General features: G+C 35.5%; 3 protein-coding genes across 13 annotated transcripts; all 3 read right to left on the bottom strand.

Annotated features, from left to right (window-relative positions):
* Positions 1 to 32: 32 nt before the first annotated feature.
* Positions 33 to 5,479, bottom strand: LOC110818023 (serine/threonine-protein kinase BSK1-like). Its single transcript, XM_088209419.1, has 9 exons — positions 4,730 to 5,479; positions 4,489 to 4,624; positions 3,264 to 3,397; positions 2,978 to 3,083; positions 2,056 to 2,141; positions 1,665 to 1,853; positions 1,357 to 1,521; positions 1,148 to 1,261; positions 33 to 519 (listed from the first exon to the last, which is right to left on the bottom strand). The coding sequence occupies exons 1-9, from the start codon at positions 5,117 to 5,119 to the stop codon at positions 271 to 273; spliced, it is 1,569 nt and encodes a 522-aa protein (XP_088065545.1). The 5' UTR covers positions 5,120 to 5,479; the 3' UTR covers positions 33 to 270.
* Positions 5,480 to 6,296: 817 nt separating this feature from the next.
* Positions 6,297 to 10,096, bottom strand: DIM1A (Ribosomal RNA adenine dimethylase family protein). Of its 6 annotated transcripts, none has more exons than XR_002540293.2 (3): positions 9,522 to 10,096; positions 6,942 to 7,728; positions 6,297 to 6,594 (listed from the first exon to the last, which is right to left on the bottom strand). XR_002540293.2 is itself a non-coding variant. In XM_022046758.2 (3 exons), exons 1-2 carry the CDS (start codon positions 9,834 to 9,836, stop codon positions 6,994 to 6,996), a joined length of 1,050 nt encoding a protein of 349 aa, XP_021902450.1. In that variant the 5' UTR covers positions 9,837 to 10,096; the 3' UTR covers positions 6,297 to 6,594; positions 6,956 to 6,993. The 6 variants fall into 6 exon arrangements, 3 of the variants coding, with proteins under 3 accessions (XP_021902450.1, XP_021902451.1, XP_021902452.1); XR_002540292.2 differs by having other exon boundaries at positions 6,297 to 6,612; XR_002540294.2 differs by having other exon boundaries at positions 6,297 to 6,653.
* Positions 10,097 to 11,220: 1,124 nt separating this feature from the next.
* Positions 11,221 to 16,498, bottom strand: LOC110818021 (girdin (DUF630 and DUF632)). Of its 6 annotated transcripts, none has more exons than XR_015813958.1 (5): positions 15,372 to 16,496; positions 14,866 to 15,059; positions 13,630 to 13,853; positions 11,921 to 12,856; positions 11,221 to 11,817 (listed from the first exon to the last, which is right to left on the bottom strand). XR_015813958.1 is itself a non-coding variant. In XM_088209482.1 (4 exons), the coding sequence occupies exons 1-4, from the start codon at positions 16,315 to 16,317 to the stop codon at positions 12,124 to 12,126; spliced, it is 1,983 nt and encodes a 660-aa protein (XP_088065608.1). In that variant the 5' UTR covers positions 16,318 to 16,498; the 3' UTR covers positions 11,221 to 12,123. The 6 variants fall into 6 exon arrangements, 4 of the variants coding, with proteins under 4 accessions (XP_088065608.1, XP_021902448.1, XP_088065598.1 ...); XR_015813960.1 differs by having other exon boundaries at positions 11,221 to 11,841; XM_088209482.1 differs by having other exon boundaries at positions 11,221 to 12,856; positions 14,980 to 15,059; positions 15,372 to 16,498.
* Between the last annotated feature and the right edge of the window lie 1,204 nt (positions 16,499 to 17,702).

The raw sequence follows: 17,702 nt of genomic DNA on the forward strand, positions 1-17,702 counted from the left end.
GGATAAGTTGACATGAAGAGACTGTAACAAAGTTATGGGAAATTCTTCTTCTTGAAGATGATGAAATTATTTCATTTAAATCACAAAAGAAGAAAAGAAAAAAAGAAAGAACAGGTTCCCCAACCCTTCTTCTATGGTACAATTTGAAGGAGACCTATTTTCCCAATTCCCATTGTACATGCACCCACATGCTTTGTTACAACAACCACCACAGCAATTAACCACAGATTACAAAAGAAAAATTCAAAGAAAATTACTTTCTATCGGACATTATTTCCCGCCTTTTTGCCTCTTCTCTTCTAGTGCAGCAGCCTCATTTAGCATGTCAGCTGCATCCTTGTGCATGTCCAGCTTCGCCAGAGCAACCGCTTGCATGTAAAATGCTGTGGACCATTCAGGATATACACATTGAGCTTGCATTGCATCTCTCAGTGCAGCATCTGCTTGATCGCAGAGGAGATGGCAAAGACTTCGTCGTGCATAAACTGTTGGTGAAACCATTGTCCCTACGTCTATGAACTGTGAATGGTAAAAGAGAAAAAAGGTGATAAGTTGACCAACGAATACGGGAGAAACTAAGTGTTTTCCTGTTTTGAATTATTATATGCAACCAGATTTTCTTTTCTTTCTATCAAATTCTTCTCCGTTAAGAAATGATCTTTAAAACTTATGGACTCTTGTCCAGGCCCTGGGTACCATGCCTAGTACAAAAGGAAAAGGGAAAACAAGTGACTTATTACTTCTCTAGTTCATCTATCTCACCATATCACACTCCCCGGGTACCATGCCCGGTACAAAAGGAAAAAGGAAAACAAGTGACTTATTACTTCTCTAATTCATCTATCCCACCATATCACACTCCAACAGATCCTCCACCAAAAACAACAGAGTAAATTATTCAGATACTAAAATTCCCAGTTGATGACTTCATCTTATTGCTTAGCAAAACTCCACACCTAAAAATCTGTCCCATCCAACACTTCATAATCAGACCCGCAAACCTAGGGGGCTTCTGACCTGATACCACAGAAGTGACAAAACAGTATACCAAGTGAAACAGCTAGAAATATCAAGGCCCAAACCAGGCATGACAGGGCCTCTGCATATGGATGTCATTTTCTCATTCCACACAGAATGCCATACATACCTGAGAATAACACTCAATAGCAGTCTTAAAATCTTTGTCACGAAATGCAACATCCCCACGCTTTCTTGCCTCCAGCATATCTCTCATTTGCTGGGTCCACTCTTGGAAGGATAACTGAACCAATCAATATTCAAATAAAGATTTCTCAGCAGATTGTCATAAGTAGGCATCATTTTATCCACATCTTTATATTTCATTAAAGGAATTACCTCATTGGTTCCTTCATCATCTTTGTAATGTGTCATTACAAGAATCTGATGGATAGCCGTGAGGTCCATCCGTGAACAGGCGTCACCCATTGGAGAAAGAGGATGTTGCGGTGTAGGAGGTGCCTCCTCATTTTTTGGAATTCCCAGCATTACATATGATGGAACCTGAAGACAGAACCACTATCCTCAATGACTGATCTTCCACAGCAATAGATTATGAGAACAGAAGGCCATGACATGACATAAACACAGAGGCAAATAAAAGATCATTGTCAAAACTAAAAAGAGAAGCATATAAGATGGTGTACATCTGATTTATTTTGCAGTGGAGCTAGAGTGGTGACAAGATCTTTGGTGTTTGGCCGGTCCCTTGGTTCATATTGCAGGCATTTTGATGCAAGACTAAAAACCACAGTTGCCTCTTCAGTCGAAAAGTTTCCTTCTAAATGGGAATCCATTAAGAGAAGGATGTTTTTGCCACGTATCATATCAAGAGCCTAGGTAGACATGAAAGAAAGTAAAGCAAGGTTGTTAAAACCATTGATTTTCCTCCAGAAGAACCTACAATATGGACTTTGCTGTCCCACAAGTTAAGCAGCTAAAGCTAAATGAGCAGAACTGATGCATGACAACTATGTTATCATATCTTCATCCAACTTTCAGACCAAATATTAGAACATAATGCAACAACATACTCACATGACTAGGTGGAATGTGCTTTCCACTGAGAAGATCCAAAAGGACAGTCCCAAAGCTGAAGATAACACTTTCAGGAGTGACCCTTCCTGCAGTATAAACATAGTTCATCCAACTAACATTAGCCTATTCATGTTTCAGAAATATTCTTAGTTGAAAAGTATCCCTACTCAAAACAGCAAAAGATTGATGTTCAAATAGTAGATTAAAATGATAACTTGATGGTGATTCATGCTCTTGACAGAATTTCAATGATTTTTACCAATTTCTGAACATAGGAAAAGGATATCCAATAAGTTAGTTTTTTTACTGGACTCTTTTTCATTTTTCTTCTTCTCTAAGGGTTACAGGGGAAGGAGAGGAAGGGCCTCTGCTGAGTTAAATCCAGGAAGTAGCTTCACTATGTCCACTCATAGGCAAACAGAAGCATTTTATAAGTTATCAAGCTCCACTCTTTTTTTTTTTTAAATAAGTTATCGAGCTCCATTCTTTTTTTAAAATAAATTATCGAGCTCCACTCTTTTCCCGAACTTTGTTTTTGAGATAAAAAGTGACTCTTTTCCCCAACTTAATATGTCTTATCTACCGTTCTATATTTTTTTTAAAGATATCCAAAATTCTATGATTTTGCTTTACAAAGAACTGCACTTCTACTTTCCAAGATTCCATGAGACTCTTTAGTGCCCTGCTAAAATGACTTAAGAAGATAAGAAATTAAATAAAAAGGAAAGAAAAAGCCAGGCTTCCTAGCTCAGGTGGCACCAAATTCCATTTAAAGAACAATATGGGGTGTGTCCAAACCCAAAACTAAACATTTCCTGGAGGTTGTCCTCCTATAATCATGGGCCCATACCATATTTTGAAAAGGAAACCATAATATATAAATATATATATATATATATTGTAGAATAGTTAAAAGTAATACCATTTCTTAGATACTCAGGGGGAGTGTAGGCAAGATTTGTGCTGTAACTTTTTCCATCCCTACTATTTTTCATCAAGCCAAAACATGAAAGCCGAGGATCACCATTCTGCCAAAACCAACCATTAAGTTAGCACTCTAGTTCTATAAATTCAAACAAATCTGGAAAATAGCAGCCATTCTAAACAATTATAGAGATAAAAGTAAGCAACAAAAAATCCAGAACTGTAAAATGTAAATTCCCCCAAAATGCTAGATATCATAACTCATCGAGCTTCAGAAAATATACCTCGTCAAAAAGAACCCTATATGCATTCAGATCATGGTACAGTGGACGACCTTCACTACTACAATAATCTAAGGCTTCAGCTATATAAAGAGCAACTCTTAACCGCATAGCCCACTCGATGGTTTGGTTCTCCCCTGTCATGGAAGCAAAGAACTAAAATCATCTTCATAAGAAAACAGTCAAAATTGTGGCAATGAATTATTGGAGGTAAATCTTGACGTATAAGGCGAAATGACTGAATTTAACATTATTCTCAGCAATATGAGAAATGTAGCAACAGATTAAAATACTAAGAGCTATCGGGGACAAAAAGAAAAAATTCATCCAAGGACAATGCAGCCAGATTTGGGTAGTAATCTTTGCGATCATAAATATTTCAATTATCCTTGGGCTATCGATAGGAACGAGGGTGGAGACAAGAGAGGAATGAAAAATATACGAGGTTAACAACAGTCTCTAGGAAAAGCTCTAGTACTAGAATTCAGTAGGGGAAATGAGGGAAATATTTCACCCTCATACCTGAGTAAATGGTTGTTTTCTATTTTGGCTTCACACTGCTTCATACCCAAAAAGATGCAAGCCACATGGAGTTAAACAAGAAGATGGAAGCCTACTTTACAGTTAATAGGATCCTCTTTTATGCTCCTTTTTATGCAAAATTGTGAATAGTGGATAGGAAGGGAGATTTTTTTTTCTTGAATGACTACTTTACAGTTATAAAGAAAAAGGATATTACAATCTTTAAAACTGTTATCTTTCTTCTTTTTTCCATCCCTTATCCAAATAAAAATTATATATATTATCTTCCAATTTGATAAAATATCTTAGCTTCATTGGTGCCACTCCATACCATCCCTAAAAAAAGTGAACCTTAAGTTCCGTTCCATTCCATTATATGCATCATGTTCCTTAACCTCTCCCACTACTTCTAAACAGACCCTTAGTCCACAACAAAAGAAAACAACAGAACCCCATGCCAGCGTTCAACATTTTCAGCGAAGTTAAAAGTCATTCTAATTCATGAGAGAAACACAGTTTGTCAACATAATAAAAGTTAGCAACGTAAAGTGATGGAGGAATCGGCTTCCACCAGCTTACTTGACTCTTGAATTTAAAGTACGAATTAATTGCACATATTTCATCAACGAGATGAAATACACAATATGGTAAAAAAGCGCAAAAGGTAAGCTTTTTTCAATAATTACAAAACGCTATTAGAACATACAGTGAAATAGATGTTTGGCAAGAGTATCATTGGGCATGTACTCCGCCACAAGCAATCTCTCGTCACCATCGCAGCAGTACCCTATCAAATTCGCCAGCCTTTTGTGCCTCAACTTCCCTACACCCAATGCCTCGTCCTATAAAAGAATAGACATTATTAAGGAAGATCGTACTCGGAAAAATAAAAAAAAACCCTAGAAATTGAAACCAGAAAAAGAAAATTTTGAAAATGAAGAGCATACAGCGAATTGTTTTGGATCAGGCCAAGCCAATTTCGCGAACTTTTTAACGGCGATCCACCGGCGATTATTCTGGTCCTGGAGACGGCCCTTGTATACCAAATTAGGCGCTTTCTCTCCACTTTCGGAGACGATAAAATCTGCGCTGAAGTTGTTGGTGGCGGCTTTAAGTTCGGCAAGGGAGAACTGGGAGAAATCCGGCACGGCGAGGGCTTCGCCGGGTGTTCCGAGGCCGGAACCGGCGGTGGGTTGGGTTCCGTTAGAGGGTGGGTGGCGGTGGGTGGTGTGGAGCTGAACGTGGGTGGTGTGATTGGTATTATGAAGATTGTGTTGTTGGTCTTTATCATCACCCGAGTGGGGTTTTGTCAAGAAAGAGGATTGGCAACAGCCCATAACTCGGAATGAGTTGACACGGAGCCCCACCAAAGTTGCTTTTAGCTAAAAACCATATGCAGATACCTTTTTTTCTCTTTTTATTTGTTAATGGATGAGAGAGAGAAGAAAGAGGTTTTCTGGGTTTTGTGTTTGTGTGTGTGTGTCTGACTGATGAGATTAGAACGTTCGTGTGGGTGGGTGGAGTGAGAGAGAGAGAGAGAGAGAGAGAAGATCTAAGGAGTGAAGAGGAGGGGGTTGAGCTTTCTCTTTCTTTTCATGGCGTGATTTTGTTTCTCCCTTTCCCCCTCCACTTCTTTTTTCTTTTTTGTTTTCTTCTTTATTCGTTCTTCTTTTTCAACTGACAAAGCCTTCTCTCTCTGTGTCTCCCGGTCTGCTATTGAGTTGTCCTTTTAGCGTGTCCAAGGCTACTTTTGTCTTTATCCTCAAATATCTATTTTTGCAATTCTCTTGTTTTCCTCCTAAATATAAAATTTTTGTTGGTAAAAATATTCAACTACATCATTCCTCATCTCTTCTTTCTTTACAAGAACAAAAATAAAATAAAATAAAGAATGCACAATTACCTTCATTTTCTTTGGCAAAATCCTAAAACATTTAAAAAGAGATCTTCGTACACATCCGGAACAAAATCCATAACATCATTCTTAAAAAACTACTAAAGATCATCAGACATTCGAACATGTTGATAGAGATTCCATCTATAAAGAGAAACCAGCATTCACCGATCAATTCGTGTATTTATTTCTTTTACGATAAATGTATTGAATACAGACACGCTAATTATAACGAAATAAATTTTTGATTGTTCAAACAAGGACAGCATTCACATTAGTCCAGTAACCTTCATTTAATTTTACTCGACATTTGATTTTAATTAAAAAAATTATTGCTAATATTAACAATAATTTCTGTTACCCAATTTTTCTTATTTATCTCATCTAAACCCCCCCCCCCCCCCCCCACTTTTTTATTTTCTTTATGTTTAATTTACATTATTTACATCCAACATCAAATTTTTTAACTTTGATTAGAATAGAATTTATATTAAAATAATATATAATAAATGTACAATGTTGAAAATATTATCTCCCATTAAGTAAAAGATTCCTCTAAAAAGGCAGAAAAGTTTGAAAATTTTCATTTCCATTCCTTCAATGATCAAAAGAACCAAGCAAGAGAACAACTGAGAATTCCATTAACTTTTATATTATTATCAAGAGATACAGTATTCTAGCATTAGTAAAACAAAAAAAAGAAGGATCAAGCGGGGATGATGATTCAACCAGGAAGATCCATGATAATCATGGCACAGCAGGGGATGAGGATTCAATTTTTGTTCACAATAAAAATATATACTTATACAAGTATAGATACAGACGCTAGGAGGATTCTTTTCAATCCAAGATCTTCTAGATTACCAAAAACCTCTCTTGTTATGCTGTCTTCTCATGCTCCTTATTCTCCAACCATCACTAAATGAAAGAACCACACTGCAGAAACATTATTCTGCCATCCAGCCATATATATACTTCTACAATAGTTTAATTAAAAATAAAATTTCATTTAAGTTACTAATAAAACTATAATACTGAATGTGAGTCTACTCGATGCATAAGATAATATCTCATCTTGTTAAATCAATACAAAGTTTTGCTGACAGCTGGTATAGACCAAAATTTCCCAGCACCCTGGGATATTTGCAAGACATATCTATCCTAGGATAAGCTTAAGCAATACAGTAAACAAAAAGTTAAGTAGAAAGTTCCAAATTATAAATCAAGAGAGTAGAAATGAATGCCAGCTTGAGAAGAAATTATACCAAGAATTACATACATGACTTGAGAAGACGCTGCAGATATTTGAGAACTAAATCAAGAGAAATGAATGCCAGCTTTGTTGAACAGAGAGAGTAGAAATAAAAACTCTTGTTGTGAGAGTTTGGAAGCCCTCTTCTCTTCAAAATCTCCCTCCCTTAACACAGCCAAGACCTTGTCCTTGAATTCCGAAACCTCACCATCTCCCTCGCCATCCTCCACCTCCATTTCATCATCCATTTCATCATCCATCTCCATGCTTTGATCCCCATTAGAATCCCCCAATCTCAATATATTCATAGTAGCATCCTCAGAGGAATCATTTTGAGACTGTAGTGACAGTAAGGTCTTGTAGTTCTTCTCCAGTAGCGAAAGTACATTTTTCTGCCTGAAAATGGAACCAAGGGTTTTGTTCTTTCGAATGAAACAAATTCGTATAAATCCATCCCACTCCTTAGCATTCACTTGTGGACGTGGTTTCCTGGGCTCAATTCGAACAACAGATGAATCAACCTTTGGTGGTGGCCGGAAATTGTTCCTCCCAACTTTGAGTAGATGAGATACTCGAGCATAGAGCTGGGTATTTACAGAAAGACGACAATAGAGATTGTCTCCAGGCTGAGCAGCCAGCCTCATTGCGAATTCTCTTTGAAACATAATGACAGCACACCTGAAGCCAGGTTGGTGAAATAATAATTTGAAAGTGAGGGGAGAAGATATTTGGTAAGGAATGTTTGCCACACAAATATCAAAATGGGGAAGATCGGTCTTTAGCACATCACCCTGGATGACCTACCAAAAATAAGCACACAACAAAAATATCAGTCTTGGCAGATTAAACAATCGGATAGTGTTACCTCTCATTCAAACAGATTGCAGGATTCACATTCTGGTTCATTTGTCTTAAAAAAAAGCAGGTTTATTTTGTCATCAGCATGTTTACAGCACTTAAAATTAGCATTTACAGCATGTTTACAGCACTTAAAATTAGTATTCTGGTTCATAGCATAGAAAAGGCAATTCAAAACTGAAAAGAAGAATTTCCTTCAGTCAACTGTACCTCCTAAGAGAAGATCTGACATACCATGTGCCTAGTTTATTTCCTAGCCAATTCTTAATTCTAATTCTCACATTAAAATTTTTTAAAATAAAAATTAGTGTACTATAAATAGCATAGAAAAGGCAATTCAAAAATGAAAAGAAGAATTTCCTTTAGTCCACTGTACCTCCTAAGAGAAGATCTAATATACCATGTGCCTAGTTTATTTCCTAGCCAATTCTTAATTCTAATTCTCACATTAAACTTTTTTAAAATAAAAATTAGTGTACTATATATAGCACCAAGAAGGCAACCTGTATATGCATACGAAATGCTTTACAAATCTATCTAAGTATTTATCAAATTTCCTCGATCCTCATAGGTTGTAATTTTCATATTAAACTTAATATGCATATATGATTTAGATTTAGTTCAGATCACATCTCAATTTTACTGATAGAAATTAGAATACAATAAAAATGAAATAAAAATTTGAATAAATTTTAAGTCAATTTCTATATCCAATTCAAGATAATTTTTTCATTCATTCATTAACAAGTGGATACACAAATATGCCATTATGAATTTCAAAGTACAAACAGGGGGTTCATAAAATATGACTAAATCCTACGAATCAAATAATTAAGACATAAAATTGATTGGTAATAGAATAAACTCAAACCAGATTGACTTGTCACTAATCCACCTTAAATTCTATAAGGGTGAAAATTCAATCTGAAGGAATTGAATTCCCACCATGAATTCAAAGACAGGAACTAAAATACAAAAACTTCCGTTCAAATTTATGCCTACTAAGATTAATATGACACTAAGAGGTAGAAATAAACAAGAATTAAAACACAAAATGAACTAATCACAACCTTATAGTCTTATACAGCTGTACATACATTCTTGAAAGTAAGACCAGAATTATTGACATATCCATATAAACACAAACCCCGGTAAATATGTACATTAACCTTAAATATTCAGAATTCAGATAATTCATGTCAGATAAAGATTAATCTTGTATAAGGTTGGACCTTTCAATTAATGCGTTTTGACCAACTGGTTATGTAAGTTCTAGTTCATGATAGAAAATTTTCCAACTTCAGCGGAAAATTAACATATACTACATTTATCTATAAAAAAAACATATACTACGTTGTAATAAAAAACAAAAAAAAAAAAGTTAGCCTTCCAGTCAGAAGAACACCACACAATTACAGTGTATTAACCAACAACTACGGCTATTAAGTTGCAGAAAGTTTTGATTCATAAAAAAAAGGAGTTGCAGAAAGTTTTATTATCTGTAGTCCTATCATGCTTTTCAGCTACCATATCCCTCTATCCTAAATCAAATCAATAAAGAACAAAAACGGTAATCAACTTAAATGTAAAAGGAGAAAGGTCAAATCTTAATTCATTAACAAATACATATACACCACACTCTTCAACTTCAAGGAGAACTGTAAAGTATCCGCTTTCTTTCTCTGATTTCACGGAAAACAAGATGAAAAATTGCAGGAATAAACAATATATATACCTTCAGGCGATTAGAGAACGGAGTCCCCTGAAACCGCCGCTGCAACTCGAGAACCATACGAGAATCAAGCTCGATGGCGATGACTTCCTTTCCAGCTTCAAGAAGCTTCTTAGTAAGATTTCCGGTACCGGGACCGATTTCGAGGATGACATCGGTGCTCTTGATTCCAGCTTTTTGCACAATGGAGTCCACTAATAAAGGATTCTTGAGTATGTGTTGACCTTTGGACTTGTGGAAGGATATGCCTCCTTGGTAGTGGTTTGCTGGTGCGCGATTTGACTTTGCTTTCTCTTTCTTGATCTTTCCTCCCGCCATCGGAAACGATTAGTGATGCAGAAACGAGAAAAAGAGGAGGGTTAGGGTTTTAAGATTTATTCAAGCTCTTTTTTCTGACTTTTCTTTTTTCTTTCGGTATCTGCTCGGTCTTTCAAGCCCTAGCCGCAAGCCACACGATCCCTAAGGTTTTGCCCTTTTTGTGCTAACATAACCATGACCCCTTTCTGTGTTGCAGCTGAAGAAGAAAGAATGGAACAGAACTCGTGCTCCAGGCTGGGAACCCTCATTAAGCTTTTGAAAACGAACGGCGTCGTTTTAATGAGCCAGGCTTGAGGCTGGGAACAATTATTAAGCTCCTTAAAACGGCGTTGTTTTCAGGAGCTAGGGTTGATGCTGGGCCGATGGGCTTGGCTCTCAAGGCTGGGAATGGAACAGAACTCGTCCTCGAGTCTGGGAATCCTTATGATGCCCCTTAAAACGAACGGCGTCGTTTTAAGCCCCAGGCTGTAGGCTGGGAACAATTATTTAAGCTCTTTAAAACGGCGTTGTTTTCAGGAGCCAGGGTTGAGGCTGGGCCTCTGGGCTTGGGTCTCGACCAAGAAGTTATAAGACTTAAATGGGCCGAAGAGCGACAAAATTATGCCAATGTTGAATTAAGAAATTGAATGCTTTCTAAGTTTTAATAATTAATTCGATAAGTGTAATTAAATCAAATATCACAAAAATTATATGTATTTAAAAGAGTTAATCACTAAATTATATTTTCAAAATTATTTTATAAATCAAGCAAATTTTTAATACATTAATAGTTCAATGGTATAAAATAAATATATTCACAATCATTTATCTTAAAATCCATAACAAAATTGTCAAAATTTTAAAAAAAAATCCAAAATTAAATTCTTTAATGGTTTATAGTTAATTCTCTTTAGAACTCTCATAAATTCGTTTACACATTTCATTTTAAAAATTCATAGTTAAAATGGAATTTGAAATGTATTTGTTTCAATTCTGTACATTACTAATTTGATTTTTTTTTAAAAAAAATTATAAAGCAATTCCAAATATAAAAAAATAAAATTTATAAATAAATTTCATAGTTCTTCCTATGAAATTTGAACTCATTCTCATATTACCAATAATTTTTCCTTTTAAATTTAATAATTTTTTTATTTTTTTAATAAGTGGATTATCATTTTATTTGGGGTATGAAATATATTAGTAAATAGTAATTACTCAAAATATAGAAACATTATAACGTGATCATGTTAGTTGCAAAACTCAGAATGAACTAACGTGATAAAAATTTTTATCTTACGTTAGTTGATCAATTCACATTAAATTATTTTTTTGATCACGTTATTTGATTTTGAATTACGCAAAAAAATATATGTACCTAATGTATTTTATTAGAATATTGAGGTTATTAAGAATATATATTATATTTGAATTATTAAAAGGATTTTTGAATTGTCTTATTCTCAAAAGATAAATACAAGACTGCTGTGTGTGCAAATGCTGCTTTTCATACGGCTATAAAAATTATTCTTCTTTCAATTAATAACTTATAATACAAAAGACTGCAAAGAACTCGGTGTCTATTTTAGGGAGGAACTTCCTTGAATGCTCTTTGGACTCCAAACACATTCATGTCTCTGAAAGATTCTTCAACACTATTCATCTTAAAAGATAGTACCTTGGAGTTTTGAACTGTTGTAGTCCATTACATGTACCTCAGCAGACAGGATCAAAATCCATTAGAGAATTATTTTGGGGCTAAAGCAGTACATGGGGTGCTAATGTATGATAAGCTACCTCTTGAAGCAGTTTCTATACATATATATATATATATAAACAACCTCTTGAAGCAGTTGGTTAAATGTTAAAAGAGATTCCGATCAAGCATACCTGACAGACTCCACCTCTCTTCGTTTCCAATGTAAAATGGCTAATGCGCAGACAAGTCTTATTCAATTGCTTGGTTTATTCTCTCACAGCAACCTGGCCGCATAACCTGCGGCTGATCATAAACAGGACATTTTACCTGCAACTTAGTTGACCGACAATGCAAAATCTGTCAAGTACTCAAGTTCATGAGAAGAAGCAGAAGCCAAGGTGCCTACCAAACAATGAAGTCAGACCTCATTGACAAAACGAGGGAATAACTACCAGCGATTAGCCATAATCTGGGTATTATCTGATACTCTATCAGAATCAACCAATCACCGAGTGCTGGATCAGAGATAATAAATGTAGCAAAAAATACATGTGACATATTTCATGATTGACAGACATGTCCAATAAGAATCTCTGCAGAAACTCCAAATCAAGACTCTAGACGAGACCAGCCTTCTTCAATACTTGCTTGAAGTTCCTCATAAGCTTGCTTTGAGCTGGTAGCAAACATCTCCAGGGCCATGAGAATCTGTTCTAGACTCAATTGCAGACAAGAATTTTTAGTGATTTCAGTCAAGTTGACTCCCTCTTTAGCTAAAACTACACCACTCTTTTCCCTGTAAAACAGAGTCATTTCTTCTTGAGTATGTATAACCCTTTGCAGGTTTTGCCTCTCTTTCTCCAATATCAACATTTTTCTTTCCATTTCCTTGTCAGCAATGATCCTCTGCTGTGCATCTAGATTGTGCAGTCCCAAAAGTTGACTTAAGCTCATTAAAAATCTGTCAATTGCCTCAATCACCACCTTATCTGGGAGTTTATCAAGGACTTCAGACCACTGGCTAACAACTCCAAACAGAGGGGAGGGTCCAATCCTCTGGGGTGAGAAGGACACAAGACCATCATGTGAATCTTCAGAACCACGTAGAATACATCTTAGTAGCCAACCATTTAAAGCCTTGACATAACCCCTTTGTGCTTCAATCCAATAAAAGAAGCTTAAGTAAAAGCTTTGTAGCTTAAGTTTTAGTTGCATGGCCACTTCAAGATGAGAAGTGCTAAGTTTTTCATTTGATGCAGTTGTGTCCAGAATTCTGACTTCTGCAATTGTCTGAGATTGGTTCCTGTGACATTCTAGCATAGCTTTCCACATTTCAAGTAACCTAAAAGGAGGGGCAAAAAAAAAGCGAAATGGTGATGGAAAATTCACCAACTGATATGGGAAATTATGACAATCAGCACCAAGGTTAAACCTCATTCAGAATTTATCAAATACTAGAAATCATGGATTTTAAAAAGAAAATAATGCATGAGAGACAGAAACGGACAGAGGAAACTCTGGAATGCTATGTTTATATTGATTTTCCCCACTTTCCATTCACAAGTTGAAATGCCTTTGATATTACATAAATCAAGAACAGCTATACCTCTAATAATCATAAGAGTTTCTAGCTCCAGAAGCGGAAAATATATATTGGTTAAACATTCTTTCCATCATTTCCAAATCTTCTTAGTCGCAATCATTCAAACTGTCACCAATGATTATGATCTCGTTGGTGAATTAATGAGTATTTATACTTGTGCCTTAGTAACAAGCCAAAACCTTCCTCTCTTTTGGTGGAAGAAATCATTCTCTTTATATCTTATTTTTCTTGGACTTTATCGACATCTTTGATTAATATGTTTATGATAGAAGGTGTACTAGAAGCTCAAAAACATTCTGTTGGACAATGAATGCTAAAAGGTACAGATGAAATAATAATACTCAATGTTTCCAGTATCTTCCAGTTAATTCTATCTTTTCAAAAACAATGTGATATATTCGTGCTTCCTTTTTCAGGAAAAGAGAACAAATTTTTCTGTCATTTCCAACACATGGGTCAATTTCTTGAAGGAGTGGAACATGGACTGGTTTGAAGCTTAAGCAATCACATACCTTTGAATCAGATCACTGATTTGTGGCCACAATTCTTCGTCCCTCAACTTATTAATAGTAACTGATATCGTTTCAATAACATGAATTGCAACTTTCATCTTGGTGGATAAAGTCCTGATGAAAATTTGGGTAGATTCAATTTTATGAGCATCAGCACCCTTTTTATCCAACCTTTTTATCTGCCTACACTTCCTGGCATGAAGTTTTCTCAATTTTTCCTCAGCCTACAAAAAAGTACAGGCTAAAGTTAGTCTCAAACAGTAACTTACCACCTCACTCCATGTCAAGTAAAAAAAAAAAAAGAGAGAAGGCAGAAGTCAACTAAAACATGAAACAAAAACAGAAGGGAAGAACATTTAGAAGGTTAAATAAGGATCAGAATAGAAATATATCATGCTCAGGTTTTAGCATTAACTTTCTCCCTTGACTGAAAATTTGTTGCTTGGTCGTTTAATATGTTATAAGTTTTTCCCAACAATATCCTATGAAGATATAACCAGTCAGCAATCGAAGTACACATACTGATAAGTCATGTAAATTTGACATCACTGTTTTTCAACTGCGTCTTAGGAAAGGACAGACGAATTAAACAAAGGGGGAAATTTGAATAAACTTCCTACCAAAAGAGAAGTAAGAATTTAAAAATAAGGTGAACATAAATAAAAATGTTGGAACTATGGTCAATGAGAGAATAGGCCGTAATCTAGAGAAAATCTATAAAATGTGATGTTTTCTCAGTGCCTTAATTCCAAAAACAAGTTCCATAATTTCTGAATCAAGCGAGCTATTGACGCTTGTTCCCCTATGGTCTACGGGCTGTACTCCGAAGGCCAAAATTAGATACAATAACATATCTTGACTGTCATCATTTAAATGCAAACATGTAGTTATTATCAAGTTGAGATTTACAATATATGAAAAAGTAGTTCAAGTCCACAATTTCAATTCAGCATCTGCCTGTAGCCATATCAAATTATTGTTCATGGTACTCAAATACAGGAATTAAAGATAGATAATCACACCATAATAATTATAAATTAATTCACATACACTGTCCCTTCTATTACTGAATTACAAATTTACTCAATATATTTGCAGATTGGAAGATGAAGTTAAATCTAACTTGGTTCTTTTCATTCTTTCTTTTGAGCCAAAGAAAACTAGATTTGAGCATTTTGAGGAGAATAGGCCAAAAATTAACAGAAAGACCACTTTCCCACTCACAATAGTTCATACCTTGACCTCGTGATAGAGTTTTTTCTCCCACATATAGAGCTTCTTCATAGTAGAAGATAGATTCCTAAAACTCACATTGAAATCGTCATCAAAGCCAGGATTTACAGAACCAACCTTCTCTGTGGAAGATTGAGACGACATGACAGACAAAGATGGCGTGACAACGTGCAAGATCTTCATTTTGGAGGAAACTGCTTCGCAAAGATATATAAATAAATAGATAAAATCATTAGGAAAAATGTTTCTTCTTAACTAAAGCTTCTAAAATTCATAAAACATATAGCGCTCTGTTTTCGGAACAGGAGAGAGCGGGATTGAAGGGCAATTCGGCAGTCAGTGACTTACAGCATAGTGTTAATGTCTCACTCATTAGTAATGCCATGCTTCCATTTTAGTCCATTTTATCTCATACTTTAATGTGACTACAAAATAACCCACTTTAGTTCCACCCTCAAACAGAGCCTTAAAAAAGGAAAGATAACATAACCAAAATTCAACTTATATACCTTGATAAACAGAATTTTTTTGGTAATAACGGAACTTTGCAGTGTCAAGCATCTTCAAAACCTCATTTCCTGACTCTGAAGCTTTCTCAAATAAACTCTGCAGGTCTCTCATAATCTCGGAGACGCTTTTCTGAAGACTTCCACTCCGTGTTTCACTTGAACCACTCTTCTCTTTCTCTGAAATTACTTTCTTCTCCGCCCCATAGCCATTCTTTTCCGACCCATTCTGTTTACTAACGTCCTTTTGTACGTCGGCTCTCGAATGATTTGCATGAGATTTCTTTTCTCCGCGAGTTTGATTGACTGAAACATCTTCAAGATCATGAGTCCCTCCTTTTTCGTTCGGTTCTTTAAAAATAAGACCGTAAGGCAACTCACAGGCTTCAAAGAAGTTTAAGAAATCCCAAACAGAGCTTCTTGGAGCTGGAGGCGGCGGTGTTGTGGATCCTAATTCGTAATTACGAAACGAGTTAGTGTAATAATCACTACGATTAGAGTAAGCATACGAAACAGATTGAGTAGGTTGATTCTTCGCGTAATCCATTGAAAGAAACATATCATCAGGAATTGAAGTTATAGTTTCGCGATTAGGATATTCTGAGTAAAATATATCCCTATCTTCTCCTTCGCCATCGGAATCTGAATCGACTTGAAGATGCGAATCGGAGCTTAAACCGGACATGGAATGATCCGGCAACAACGCAGGAGGAGAAGACTTGGAAGGTATGGCGACGGAGACGGCCGGATCACCCCCAGACGAAGAGTCAACATTTTTCTCAAAGAAGCGGTGGAGAGTTGGGCCAATAGTTTTGAGGAACTGCATGTAAGCAACGTGCGCATCTGCGAGAACGTAGCTTTGGTGGAGCGCTTCCTCAAGGAATTTGCAGCGGAGTCGGCACAGTGAAACGGCCGGTAAGCTGTCGAGTTTCGACGTGGAGCATCCCATGACGGAAGCTTGTCCCTGAAACGAAGCCCTAGCCGGATACTCTCAGGGAAGAAGAGAATAGGTAATCTGTAAGAAGCAACGATTTACAGAGGAGGAAAAAGAATCAACTGGCCATAAATACTGAAATCAATTTCTTCTTGATTTGATTTCGCATTGACCTAAATATTCAACCGACTCAGTTTTATAGCAAGGAAATGGTGGCGGGATCTCCACAACGTCTCTCTTATCAAATTTTTCGGTTTTTTGCAATTGAGCCCTTTACTTTTTCCTAATTCGCACTGACGGACATTTCACATTCGTCCTCAAATTTCTAAGTATTCACATTTCGTGCCACTATATTTTCCTTTTTACCCATTATTATTCTTGGGAATTTGGGACAAAAGCGACATATCTTCTGTGTCTTGTTTATCCTTTTGTAGTCTTAGTGGATTTTTATTCTTGTAATTTCATATATGATTTTAGGTTGTAGCCAAAAGAAATTCAAATGCAATTTTAATTTTTTGAAATACCCATTTGGATAAATTTTTAATCACTTGATTTGGAAATTTATGTGCACATATGTAATTTGATTTTAATTTAAGTTAATGTGAAAATGCTAATTAATAAATCATGTGGAAAGGACTAGTAGGTACATACAATAATAGGTATAGTGACTTTTTTCAAATTAATTATAGGTATATTATTGCATAAAAAGAAGAGAAAATTAATGATATGAGTTATGGCATGAATAGAAAAAGTACCATAAGATGGAGATATAGAAATTAAAAAAGCAATATCCCATTTATTTCAAAAGGGTCATAATTCTAATAATGAGTTCCAACTTATTTTGATTTGGGAATTAAAGATTATCCAATTTTGAAAATGATTGTTGCAATTTTCACCCAAAAAAGAAAAAGGCTTGAAGCAAAAGTAATATAATATATTTCAATTTTGAAAGTTTTATGATGTGCATACAACGGTAAAACAATATGAAAGTCAAATAAATTATGAAAGGCAAACGAATTTAATTTTTTGTCTGTTTAAATAATTTGAGAAAAAGAAAAAAGTGTGTAAAATGCATATGATGTGTGGATATGAAGATGGTACCTAAAAAGTAGAGGGTTTGGTGGAATTCCTGCTCGATAAATCTTGTCTCTTGTTGTGTTTTCTTCTTTATGGGTTTTGTTTTTGGGAGGAGAAACAAGGGACATGGTCCTTGTTTTAATCTTTTTAAAGCCATTTATGCTCATTCCAAGGAAAAACTACTTATTGTTTTTTATTTTTTTTTTTGGGTGCATAGGGGCCATACACAAAATGCTCATTCTCTTGGATAAGCTCTTTAGTATGCCTACCCATCACTATGTATATTCCATCCCATTTTGAGATTCCTATAATCTCACCCCCCT

The sequence above is a fragment of the Carica papaya genome, chromosome 1 (genome assembly GCF_054855325.1).
Source record: "Carica papaya isolate Zhongbai chromosome 1, ASM5485532v1, whole genome shotgun sequence".
Lineage (NCBI taxonomy): Eukaryota > Viridiplantae > Streptophyta > Magnoliopsida > Brassicales > Caricaceae > Carica > Carica papaya.